Consider the following 12,712-nt stretch of genomic DNA (forward strand, 5'->3'; position numbering starts at 1 on the left):
GAAGCATCTGGGCGATGGCGCTGATCCACCACAACAGCCGTACCCAGCACCCCTCTCCTCCACCAACACACACAGCCCTGCCATCGCTGCTGTCCCCAGCCCCCGGTGCGGCAGGCACCGCTCCCAAACCCTCCTCATCCTCGCACCGACGGGTACCACACGCACCCCGCGGCGTGCTTTGGCAGGCAAGGCGGCAGCAGGGGGATCGTTCGGATTCCAGCCGGCTCCATAAACCTCACTCTATTCAAGAGCCACGCGTTCAGGTCCAAAGCCACCCTGCAGATTTCCCAACAGCAGGACAGCTCACGCAAGGCTCGGTGCAAGGTGGTGCTAACCCTCGGCGGGCTCAGCCTGGGCATCGTCTCGCTGCTACTTTTAAGAGTCGGAATACACACGTGGCAAACACCACAGCAGTGTGTATTTGCATCCCTGAACCGTCACCAGGGACTTCATTTATTGAAGTCTTTAATCCCTTCTATCTGTTTCCCTGCTATTTTGTTTTGTTGTTGATTTTGGAGAGAAAGCATTTGGAAGGCACTCGAGGCTGCCTCAGCCCCCCCTGCTGGCAGTTACAGCCTTCCCCAGTATTTGGGAGAGAAAAATGAAATTTTAAAATTTTTACAAAAAGGAAACATTGCCTGCATGAAGATGGATTGAAAATACCGTGCACTGGATAATGCAGGTTGTCACCGTCCCCGAGCGGCTCACGCCAGGAGGGCCTGAGGGGTCCCTGCCACCAGGTGGCACTGAGGGACGCAGCGGAGACACCGAATTCCACGATTCTCAATAAACCGGCAGAAAAAAATGAAATCACTTATTTTAAAAGTCTACTAAGAAGGTAACTTTCTGCAGGCAAAAGCGGAGCGACCTGAAGGAGCAGTAAGGTGCGGTGTATTTTACATGTCATCTGCACACTGCAGAATTTTCTAGTGCAGTCTGGATACTACAGAGAGCCAAATGATGCTAAATCTTAGACTATTTTGGCTCTTGCTTCCCTGTCCTCATCTTGATCTCTTCCACCAGCGTCTCTTTACTACCCGTGGCATGATTTAACTCGGCATTAAGGGTCAAACCCTGTGAGGTGCTAAGCACCAACACACTCCCCCAGATTCAGCAGTACGTGACACAGCACCTCCCGGGGGTTGCGCCAAAGGCTGCCATGAAACTTTCTACGTGAAAGGCTACGTTCATATTCCATTACCTTCCTTCTCATCTAATCACTAAATTAAGAGAGGCAAAAGGGGGGGAAAAGCAAACAGAACAAAGGGGGAGAACCATACTCTGTCCTTCAAAATTAATCCCATCAACTCTTGCCAGAGACCAGAAATCCCTCACCACAACCGAGAGGGTGGTTCCTGCTCTCCCTGCCCAGAGTGTGCAGCGAGGGGACAGCAGTAACACAGCCAGGTCATGCACTGCAGCCGAGGGCAGAAAGCCATGAGCTCCCCCAGTGAGAAACACTCCCCGCAGCGGGGAACAAGCTGAGTATCACCAGTCCCTCACCCAAGGGCTGGAGCAGAAACACGGTCCTGACCGTGCTGCCAGCTGGGTGAATCTCGGCACCATCGCTGCTCTAGATCATTTGCACATAAAGTGCATTTAATGGGCAACTCTTTTGGAAGAATCTGGAGGAGATGAAGCTGCAGAGAAGTTTGGGAGCCTGCCCCAAGCAAGGGGAGGCCCAGTGCCTGCGAGGCAGCACCCAAGGGCTGGAGGGAAGGGAGGTTATCTTGGCAAGCCCAGTCGCTCTGCAGCTCCTGCTTCAACTTCCCAGCACACTCGCAGGCACCAGTCCTCTCCATCCAAGTTCCCACTGACTGATCCAAGGTTATTGGTTTGCTCTTGTTACAGCTCCCTTCAGCTGCAATCCACAGCCCATCTAACTCAGCTGTAGTTTTCTCTCAACATCCTTGTCTCAACTCATTCAAGGAGAGCACTTCAGACACGCAGCAACGGTTCATCCACACATTTCCATGAGAGCAAACAAACACGCAAAGGAGGAAGAGAAAACCAGAGCCAAGTATCTAATGTCAAGAAAACTCCCCTGTGGGACAAATCTTCCCGTCCTCACCTCTGTAATGAAGAGGATGCACTCCAGGAACATGAAGTCCTTATGGTTTTCATTTACCACCTTCTCATCCACGAAGTGTCGAGGCTCCAGATTTGGATGGTCTAAAAAAAGGAAGAGACAACAGGGAGTAACCTGTATGGCACCCCCCTTCTGAGACCCCGTTCAGTCAGGCCTTGTCCTGCCCCTCTTCCAGAACAAACACGATGCTCCCATCAGAGCTCTTCAGAAGTCAGCACAGAGCTGCTGCTTTCCATCTCATCTCCCACAGCAGTGCCTCAGCAGTGACAGCACCTGGTAAACTCCCCAGGCCAAAAAAAAAAAAGTGTTTTCTAGCACCAAAACCAAGACTCTCCTTTTAAAAAGCTTGTAGCCATTGCAATAAAGACAGATGCACTGTATAAGGAAGCCTTCCATCTCCCAACCTAAGCAACTAGCTTTATTTGGAAAGCTGAGAAGAAAGAAAAAAAAATCCAAGCTCCAAGCCAACTCTTCTGCTGTATTGCACACAAATTTGACATATTTGAATTTAAAAGCCAGTCCCAAGCCCCATCATCTTTGCAACCTAGACAGACAGGGCAAGGGGCAGGCTGGGACACGAGAAGATTTTTATTAGTACCTATCAGCTGGGAACTGCCCCATATGAAAGGCAGAAATTGGAAGTCATCCAAGCCCCACACGCCCTGGCTGCCAGCAGGTTCCATCCTGTAGGTCTTCTGAAGTTTTCGCATCACTTCTAGGTACCTGAGACCAAAGAGAGAAGGAAGGTTAAGACAAGGCCTTCTTCTGCCTTCATTGACTTACATGAGGACAAGAACAACCAGCCTGGAGAAGGACACAACTGCAAGCAGGACCCTAACATACAGCACAGTACACAGAATGTATATTCAGTTCTTTTGCCCCAGAAAGCAGGTACGTATAGTAGCAAATACCAGCACCTTCTAAAAAATTATGGTTTTTTACACCAAATTCACTAAGAAATCACGTGGCAGGGGTTTATTTTATCTGCAGTGTCTCATGGGGTACAGATCCTTCCCCATCTCCACTGTTATTTGGAAACATTGACACTCGCTCTCCTTCAACAACTTCCAAAAGAGCTCAGAAAGCTTTCCACCTTACAGCAACTGCTACTTCCACTTTTCAGGTGGAAAATTAAAGCTGGAAGGACTATTGAAGGAAATTGTTTCCATGCCACCAAGCAGTGATACAGCTGGGATTAGATCTCTGGATTCCCCTAGTTTCACCACTACCAACTCTAGCTCCTGGGCTGGAAACACATCTAGAGGAGCAGTGGAGGCCTGCCAGTTCCAAAGATATTTTTTTTTAATGCCTGAAGAGATGTTAGGTCCTCTGATTAGATACTCCTGTCCATCACAAAGCACAGAGCTTCACCCACACACCTCTGCAGAGCTCAGTAACCTCTTAACTTTCCAGAAGGACACTCAGCCTCTAACAGACAAGGTGCTGTCACCTCTTGGAGACAGTTAAAACGGGTCATTGTACAGGCCATTAAAAAGTACATCCGTCTCTTAATTTTGTCTAAATTTGTTTTCAGCTTTCCCATTCCGCCCTTTTCCCCTAGGCCAGCAAGCCCTCCAGCACTCACAATCTCTAATTCCGTACATGTCTTTGCGGAAGGCCCTTGATTTGCCCCGCTCACACCTGAGCAGAAGGCTCTTCTCACAATCTTACTCCCAAATGGGTGCGGATGAGCAGAAGAAAGGGAGCACAATCAGCCCAGGCTACAGAACAGGCAGTAACATCTCACACATCTTGGACGGCTGGAAGGGAACAGCCAGGGGCCTGCCCCCAAACAGCCCTTCTCCTTCCATCACCTCACCTGTTAAACACTTTAAAGACGATGGCCATCTGGTCATCCACTCTGAGAACACCGATTTTGCAGAGGCAGCAGAGAAAGGCTGCAAACGCAGCTTCATGCCCTAGAGTTAAAAGAGATGAAGAGATGTGACGCTGGTGTCCCTGGTTCCCAGGACAACCCTTCTGCGGGCACCGCGATGGCTCTTCAGAAATCACAGCAGTCACAGTCCCGTCTCAAGAGCCCCGATCCTACTGTCCCCGTTAATACCATGAGCTGACGATATTTCATCCCCACGCAGCACCCACCCGAAGTATACCTTCTAGACATTCATAAGGTGAGTATTAACTTTGAGAAAAAAAGAAGTTCTTGAGGAAAACCAGCTCCAACACTGGGTGTGCTGGGCCCAGTGCTTGGCACAGCAGGGGAAGCGGAGCACCCTAGACTCATCTGCTTGGGGGATGCGAGAGAACCTCACATCTGCAAGTAAACAGATTTCCTCCTGCTTCAAAAATATCTCCGTGTTGGAAGGATGCAGATCCCATGGTGTTGCTGGGAACAGTCCATCCCAGAAGGTACTGGGATCTCAGGCTGAGCCTCTGCTGGTCCTCCAGCTAACAGCAAGGAAAAAAAAACAACCAGCAAACCCAGAAATGTCTTTTAGTGGAAGGGACCACAGAACAAGGGAGAGTACAAGACCAGCAGCTCCATGTTACGAAGAAGTGCAGCTCCCAGTGTAGGAACAAGGTGCACCTATGGTCTCGCCACTGTGAGCTAGGACATGGGTCCCTGGCTTGGGGGTCTCTGGCTCTGGACACGCAGGAGGGGAGGAAAAGCTGAATTTCCTTCCCAGAGCTGACAAAACCCCAGCCAGCATGTCCCTTTCCAAAGACAACATCTCCCCCTGGTGCTGGTGAGCTGCAGCTCTCCTGCCAAACACCACAAAGCCTCCAGCTCTTCATCGGTTTACCCACATCCTCCTCTTCCTCCCCCTGCCCAGGTCCAAAGTCACGTTTCCTTGCACCCTCAGCATCCTGCTCTCCTGCCTGTTGGTGAGGACACTCTCCTCAGCACCCCTGTCCTCCAGAGAGAGGAACAGAGCACATATATGACTCTGGATGTAGGTCTAACTGAAGCCAGTGTGCAATTTCCTACCTCCTTAGGTGTATGTAATATGCTTCTACCATCAGATTTCAAGGTCCCTCTGTAAGCAGCGATGTCACTTCTGGGGGGAACCAGACATCAAGCCACCTCCCACTGAACACGATCTTGGTTCCCACTCTAGTTCCAATTCAAGCAATTACATTTTATCCCTCTAAAGTGCCCGCTGCGGATCAGCCGTGCAGAACTGCTGTACGTGGTAAAGCACACAGCTTATCCCAGAACGGCTGGCACAGCTCCAGTCCCGTTTCCTTGGATGAGACAGGAGAAGGGTGTCACAGCTCTCACACAGCCCTGCTCCCAGCCCCAGCTCCTAAGTCACAGCCCACACTGGATGTGGGGGTGAGGAGGCCCTAGAAGGACAGTGTTTGGGGTAGTGGCAATACCATGTTTAAATAAAGGCAGCACCAGGCTCCAAAGGGTCACTATTTGAGGAAGTCAAGCCTCAGCCAGCATGCACACCCAGGTACCTGTGCCGTAGTCAATACGGGTGGAGTTCCCCACAGATTCCTTCAGGTACACGGCCACTTCTGGTGCAGCATCAGCCAAATGCTTGGGGATCACTGTTGCCACCAACTTTTCTGCTTCCTGAAAGACACAAAACACTCCCTGAAGTGACTGCAGATCTGTCACAGTCCCCAGGACCAAGTCACCCTCTACTCAGACATTGTTGCAGAGGAGGAGCTGCAATGATGCACTCCTATGATTTTCAGAGCCAGCGTGACAGGAGCGAATCCCCCTGTTGAAGAAGTCATCTCCAGAGGGAGCAATTCAGAGAGAGCTTGTCGTGACACTTATCCACGCACATCCTGCAGGAAAAAAAAGCTTTCACACGTGAAAGACATGCTCACCTGGTCTAGTTTGGCGTACCAGGTCCTGAAGGCTTTGTTCCCAAAGCGAGAAGGTTGATCCACTGGTGGGGTTTCATCAATCCATCTGTCAAGGGTGTTCAGAAGAGCCACCAGTTTTTCAATGGGCTACAGAGACAAAGAAGATGAGGGGTCACGGTGACATAAAATAGAGCAGTCCCTCAGGCTCTGACATCTCTGCCCTGGATTGGAGTCGTTAAAGCCCACACCATCCTTCCTAAGGGTGGCAAGTGGAAACGGGATGTGCCAACCCTCCCCGAAACACAGAGGGGCTGGAAAAACCATGCTTCCCCTCAGAAGAGCAGTCCAGCACAAAGCCCAGCCTGAGGCAGGCTCTCCGGTCACCCACACAATCTTTCATGAGCTGTAACAGCACTATGCTCAAAAACCTCTGGGAGAAGAGCTACAGCACGTTCCTTGCTGTAGGGCAGACAGGAGCGAGAAGCAGGGAAGTGCTACACAAGTCAGGGATCTCCGACACAAAACTCAGGCTCTGCATCGAGGGTCCTGCATCCTCCACGGGACACAGCACAGCACTTACTGCGTATCCTCACCAGCGGCTGACGATGTGATTTTAGAGGCCCTTCTCGAGGCCTTTAATCTTTGTCCTAAAGTGTCTCTCAGGAGCAGCAATGGCGTTAGCATTTGTACAGCACCCAGCAAGCAGGGTCTGATCACCAGTCAGCCTTCTCAGCGTTATTCCTGTTCCTTCAAACTCATACCAGCCAGTCACAGCAGCTCCAGCACAGGGATACCCAGTGCACGTGGCAAAATACAACCTACCCAGGGGAAGGGGCAGCCTGGACTGCCCACCCGTGGTCTCATCGGAGCAAGGATGAGAAGCTCTTGTCTCTCCATGAGATGTCTCAACACAAACACAAAGCTGATGGGAAGACAAAGGCACCAGCAAGACAACAGAGCCATCTTTCTTTCTCCTAGTGCTGGAAAGAAAAAGTGAGGAACCTGCGGAGGATGTAGGAGAGTGACTGGAGGAGGCACTGCTGTGGCCATGAAGGAAGAGAGGTGCAACAGGCGGTACAGCACGACATCTCAAGCTGTACCGTTAGGACCAGGCTGGCCAACGCACGCAGCCTCCTCCCTGCCCTGCTGGTACAGCTGGGGGACAGCGACACCCCACACACCAAGAGACAACAACACAGGCAGCACTTAAGCAGCTCCAAATAGTTTTAGGAGGTGATGCTGACAACCAGTGAAGCCTGCCAGAGGCTCTGGGATTCTTCTCGCCTGACTCCAAGCAGCCCGAGAGCCGTCTGCTGCCACAGCAGCTGGCCAGGCCCCGGGCAACAGAGGCTCCTCTGTCTCGAGAGGGGATTCCTCCTTCAAAGGGACAAAGAGGACAGCAGAAGCAGCGGCTGGTTTGACTTTGCTGGAGGCATCGACCGTGTGAAGCTGGCTGGTCTCCTGGGCTGTGGTTCAATTCTTCACGCTGCCTGCCGGCAGGATGAGGAAACAGCCGAGCCCAACAAGTTTCTAGCCCTTGAAGTGCCACTCAAAGCGGGTGGGCAGATAGACGGGCATGGGAGAGCCGTGCTGCCGCTAAACCGGCTGCAGATCGTTCCCCATGCCCTCCGCTCCCAGGAGGGAGGGTCTGATGGCAGACACAGCCTCCCCCAGACAGCACATCCCAAGGTGCCATCCCGAGGACACGATGGGATCAGCGAGTGGGAAGCGGGATGAGGCAGGGGAGGGATCCACCCATCCCACTGGACCTCAATGCTTGGCCACTGAGCAGGGATAAAGGATGGGATGGAGGAAAAGACCTGAGCACACCAGAAACACAAAAGACCCAAGGGACAAAGGGGCCAGAAGCTCTGGGTGCACTGGTTAGGCTGCAAGTGGGAGCCACTAATGGCCAGTGCCCCCTATACACATGGACCGAGGCAGCACAGCCCCCTCTGCTTCAGCTCCCTGCTGCCCAAAATGCTGCAGAAACCTGGCATCTCCCCCTTGCACCGGGCCAGGTTTGGACTCAGCTCTACTCCTTCCTGGCTATTGCATTCCCCTCCAATTAAGCAACAACGTCCCCAGCACTGGGTTGCATTAAATAATTAAATCGTGCTGGTGATTTATCCGCCGGCACCAGCAGCTCATTACGAGCAGCCACCGTATTTCAAACCCCTCTCAGCAAGCACTCAGCACCACCTGGATAAATGGCTGGCAAGGACCGGCTCCTTCCCCCTCCCCAGATCTGCCCACAGGCCTTGGGGAGCCCCAGAGTCCAACCTCTCCTTCCCGACTCGCTCGCTTTAAAGGGATTAAAAAGCCCAGCCCCACTGAACACGGGAGAGCGGGACCCAGCTGCTGGCTCAGCCATGCCAATAAATAATTAAAGAGATGCGGCTCGTTTTGGGCTCAAGGCCCTTTGAAAAGGGGGTTACGAAAGGAAGCAGCTTCCCATTGTCCAGCGGAGGAAACTGGTGTGTCCAGGGCTGACCCCAGCAGGGGAGAAGGAGGGGAAGAGCTGAGCTTACGGGAACGCAACCATCAGCACGGCTGCAGCCTCGTTTTGCCTGGTTGGGTTTTTAAGCTCTATTTTTTGCTTTACCTTTCCAGTGGTCAAAGCAAGGGCAGCCTCCCCCCTGCTCTCCTTGCTCTTCTCATTGTGCTGATTTTGCATCCCCTTGACCCTGAGTCTGCCACCAGTCCCAACGGCAAACCTCAGAGCCTCCGACAGAGCAGAGACCTGTCAGCATCTCTCAAGAGCAGGGTCCAGGCAGGCGGAGGTGCTGAGGAGGCATCACGGCAGTCAGAGCTGTCTGCAGGGACCAAGCCTGTCCCTGGGGGCTCCTTGGGCTCTGTCGGAGGCGGGGAGCTGCTCAATTTGGGGCATTTGCTGCTTCCTCTGCTTCCCTCCTGGAACCAGAGCCCCTCAAGGCTGGCCAATTTCCCCTAGTGCAGCAAACTGTTTGAAAGGAAAGTCTGGTCCTTCCATGGCCAAAATTAACCTCCTCCTTGCTGCGCTGCTCCTCTGATCAAAGTCACAGCTTTGAAAAATCGCTCCAGGCTGCAGCCCCAGCAGTTGCAGCAGGATCCCCAGGTGGAAAGCCCTCCCTCCAGGAGGGGAAGGCAGGTCACAGCCTATCAGTCATCCAGCCTTGTGCCAGACAGAGCGTCTACACCAGAGTCCTGAACAACAGCTCAGCTATCGCTACTTGTCAGATGTCTCCAGCAAAACCCCAGACAGCTCTGTGCAATTTTTCAGTAAGAGCAGAGAAAGCTCAGCGAGCCTCAGAAGGGGCTCAGCCCCCCAAGGATCCAGCTCTCGCTCCAGCAGACAGTTTGCTATCGACACATACTACTCTGTAAACCATTAAGCTGTCTCTTTCAAAGCAGAGCAGACCATACTTTTTTTTTTTTTTTTCCCCCACAGCAAAGCAATACCAGCAAGTCACAGAGAGGATATGCGTTCAGCAGAAAGGATTCGAGGAGGTCATTTGCCAAAGGAAGGCGTCCCCAGCATTTGATCAGGGAGGAAGATGGGACGGCACAAAAGCACGTCAGCAGCAGGTACAGCAAGAGAGAAGAAAGCGGAGCAGAGATCCAAGCAGAGGCCACAAGGGGCTGAGCCTTTAAAAGCACAGATAAGCAGTTTGATCTACAAACGAACTCGTGCGAACAGGCAACCTCATCAACAAGGCAACCCTGGGGATGCTCCACCTGGGCCTCAAGTCACAGGCTTCTGCGCTCCTCAGCACCAAGGGAATGATGAGACACGTTCCCTGCCGCTTCCCAGGCGGTCAGGATGGTGTCGCTTCTTTGTCACCTGGATTGGGATCACGGATGGAAAACATTCACTCCAAGAGCGCGTGGACACAGGCCTGATACAGCTTTTCCTAGAGAGCTGACAGCTCAAAGGGGCTGGCAGAAGAGGGGTTTTATTTTTACCCCCCTTTGTTTTGCTCCTTTTTAAAGCTTTGTTTCCCTAGAACTGCTCTGTGAATGGCTGGGAATGAGCGAGATCAGGACAAAGACAAAACTCAAAGGTGAAATACAAACAGTGGAAAGCAAGAGCAGCATTTGACAGCATTTTCCACTGAACTGAAGGAACAAAAGGTGGACACAAAGCCTGTTAGGGAGGGACTCATTATCCCTGATCCCCCCCATGAACTACAAGCAAGTTTCTCATTCCCACCTGGACTCCTGGAAGGGAAGGCTGGCCTTAACATGCCTGCTTCAGAGGTCAATGGCTAGGTTAAAGACCATCGCACGCTGCCTTCCCACACCAGAATGAAGTTACAAACACCCAGGGCCCAGACTGCTTCCCATTCTGCCTACATCTTTTTAGATTATTCCCAGCTTTCTTGCACAGCCTTGCTAAGTTTGAAGAGCAAAAATATCCCCAAGAATCTCCTCACTGCAATGCAGAACAAGGGAGTGGGATCCAGCTCTGGAAATCACAGCAGCACCCAGAGACCTCAGGCCAGCCCCGAGCACAGCCACGGCCAGGCAGTGCCATCACTGAGGACGCCTGCCCTGCCCCTCTGGCTCCAAACGATCTCGCCGTGCCCTGATAAGGTGAACAGGCACTAAAACTGGCCACAGCAGCATACAGGACCAAGTGACAGTCACATTAATGCAAGGGGAGGGAATACTGCATCTTCAAAACATCACTGGTTGAAGCCAGACTGTGAGAACAGGGTCAAAACACGTCCTTCTGCATCCTCCTTTTCACCACCAGCTTCTGTCCACTGGTAACTTGCTTGATTTCCCATCCAGCGAGCACACACAGAGCCTCTGCATCCCTGGGGGGAGGACTGCAGGCTGACATTCGCATTCCCAAGCATAACCCAACCATATTTATTCTCCCTGGCTCCCAGATAAGCTGCCAACTCATTCCTCACCTACAAAATACTCACTGTAGAGCCAAAAAAAAAAAAAAAAAAATTAAAAAAGGCAAGAGAAAAGGCAGAAAAGGGTGAACAAAAGGATCCAAATTCATCTCCTACCTCTGAAACTTTGTACTCGCAGGTCAGCTTCTTGCCCCTGACACCTTCATTCAGAGTGAGGATGAAGCCCATGTAGTCTGCGTACGCCTGCAAATACACCCGAGAGAGCAGGGCATTAGTGAATACCCACGGTCTGTTTGAACAAGCAACGCAGCATGGGAGCACTCCTGCACACCGAGGGAACCCTTCCCAGCACACAACGCTGCTTTCTTGGAGACACGCAGGGTACAGGGCTCGCTGGGAGGTTACTGCTATTTTTGGCAGACCTCAGAGACAGATGGCGATTGCACTAAGAACTCTGCATCGCTGTAGAAGAATGACAGACAGGAGAATTTTAAAATGCTCACTCTTCCCCCAAATCACTCCCTCAGCTCCCTGCCTCCTACCAGGTCAAATTCAAACTCCTCGGCTCTGCAGGGTCTCAGCTGTGCCTAGACATCCTGCTCTGTGCCATTATCTCCCCCTTCCTCCTTTTACTCTTCTTCCATGCTCATGCCCGATGGAGAAGCAGGAGACAGCCCAGGCTCCTCACCACTCTTCTCTTTAAATTTGCAGCTTTTGAAGCACCGTATCCAGTGCAGCTCCACAGCTCTAAGTCTTTGAAAACACCAGACTAGCACCCTGCCACCTCTCCCTCCTTGGACCCCTCTTGCACAGAAATTGCGACCAGGAGCAAGTCCTTAAACCCAGGAGACTTAACAAAATTTTGAAGACACGCACAGAGGTTTGCTTGAGACCCGGCTGAACTTAAGCTTGTTGTAAGCCATCCCAGATCAGTCAAGTGAGAACCAGCTCCTAAGAGGTGGAGCAAGTCTGGGCTCACACACCAACCCCTCAAAGGCAGAGAGGGGAGAACCTGCCTGTTCCACCAGCTCCACACACACTGTAAACAAAAATTATCCAGAACACTGAAGGTCTGTGCAGCAGAGCCGGGTGGGAAGGCCCCAGGAACCAGCCTGACGCTGTTAGAGGGCAGCGGGGCCATGTCCAAGCCGAGCTCAAACAGCATTGGGTAAATCCAGTTTTGATATACCGTACAGGCTAGGTAGGATGAAGTAGTTACCAGATTCTTGTCTAGCTTGTTGGGAGGGAGCAGTAATAACTTTTAAGCATCTCTGGTTTCCCTCTACCTCTGGGCTCTCCCTGGCTCCCTCCTCTGTCAGAGCATTTGGCTGCCAGACTCTGCACCTCACTGCCAGCTCATTTTCCTACAAACAGGCAGTGACTCTTCTGCTTTAAAACACAAATCATTCATTTCCCATTACTTGCCCAAACCTGCTTTACCTCGTGGCTGTTTCCCAGACCAGACCTGGCTGTCACTGAAGCATAATAAGCACTTACCAGCCTTCCCTGACCCCAGAGCCGTACCTGAGAGCGCTTCCACTTGGCCATGTCAGAAACCATGTTTATCTCCTTTCTGGGGATCATGAAGCTCTGCTGGAGGGGAGGAGCCACCTCCTCAGGGTCACCTGGGAGATGCAAAAAAAGAGGTAAAACAGAGGCAGTGGAGAAGAAGAAATCCTCTGTCTTCCTTTCTTACAAATCAACATCCATTTCTCAGGAGACAGAAAGCAAACAAATCCATCCCAGCTTGCGCCACTATCTCACCAAAGAATATCCTTTCGATCCCCGAATAACATACTCCCAAGGACACTGCCAGGCTCCAGAAAGTGGCGTTATGTTTGTTTTCACCACTAAAGAAGCATTTCCCATCTGGACAGAGAGCCTGGTGCAGGAGATAACAAAGACAACATCCAGCCGGTTTAATTACTTCTGTCTAACGAAGACAAGCCTCAGGTCATGCTGAAGCACTGAGCTCTCCTAACAAATT

At 51.8% G+C, this 12,712-nt stretch overlaps 1 protein-coding gene across 3 annotated transcripts in view; it reads right to left on the reverse strand.

Moving 5' to 3' along the window:
- The window catches only part of PPP2R4 (protein phosphatase 2A activator, regulatory subunit 4), a 19,504-nt gene extending 7,157 nt beyond the window's left edge, over positions 1-12,347 (reverse strand). Inside the window, exons 1-7 of one of the 3 annotated variants that reach the window (XM_010085833.1) lie at positions 12,250-12,347; positions 10,882-10,968; positions 5,897-6,022; positions 5,516-5,633; positions 3,909-4,008; positions 2,688-2,812; positions 2,072-2,172 (exon numbers count right to left, since the gene is read on the reverse strand). In XM_010085833.1, coding sequence (XP_010084135.1) covers positions 2,072-2,172; positions 2,688-2,812; positions 3,909-4,008; positions 5,516-5,633; positions 5,897-6,022; positions 10,882-10,968; positions 12,250-12,309 — 717 coding nt within the window. In that variant the 5' untranslated portion in view covers positions 12,310-12,347. The remainder of the gene's footprint in view (positions 1-2,071; positions 2,173-2,687; positions 2,813-3,908; positions 4,009-5,515; positions 5,634-5,896; positions 6,023-10,881; positions 10,969-12,249) is intronic. The other 2 variants (XM_010085834.1, XM_010085837.1) reach the window with 2 other exon arrangements.
- Positions 12,348-12,712: the final 365 nt, after the last annotated feature.

This window comes from Pterocles gutturalis, unplaced genomic scaffold (genome assembly GCF_000699245.1).
Source record: "Pterocles gutturalis isolate BGI_N339 unplaced genomic scaffold, ASM69924v1 scaffold27190, whole genome shotgun sequence".
In the NCBI taxonomy this organism is placed as follows: Eukaryota; Metazoa; Chordata; class Aves; order Pterocliformes; family Pteroclidae; genus Pterocles; species Pterocles gutturalis.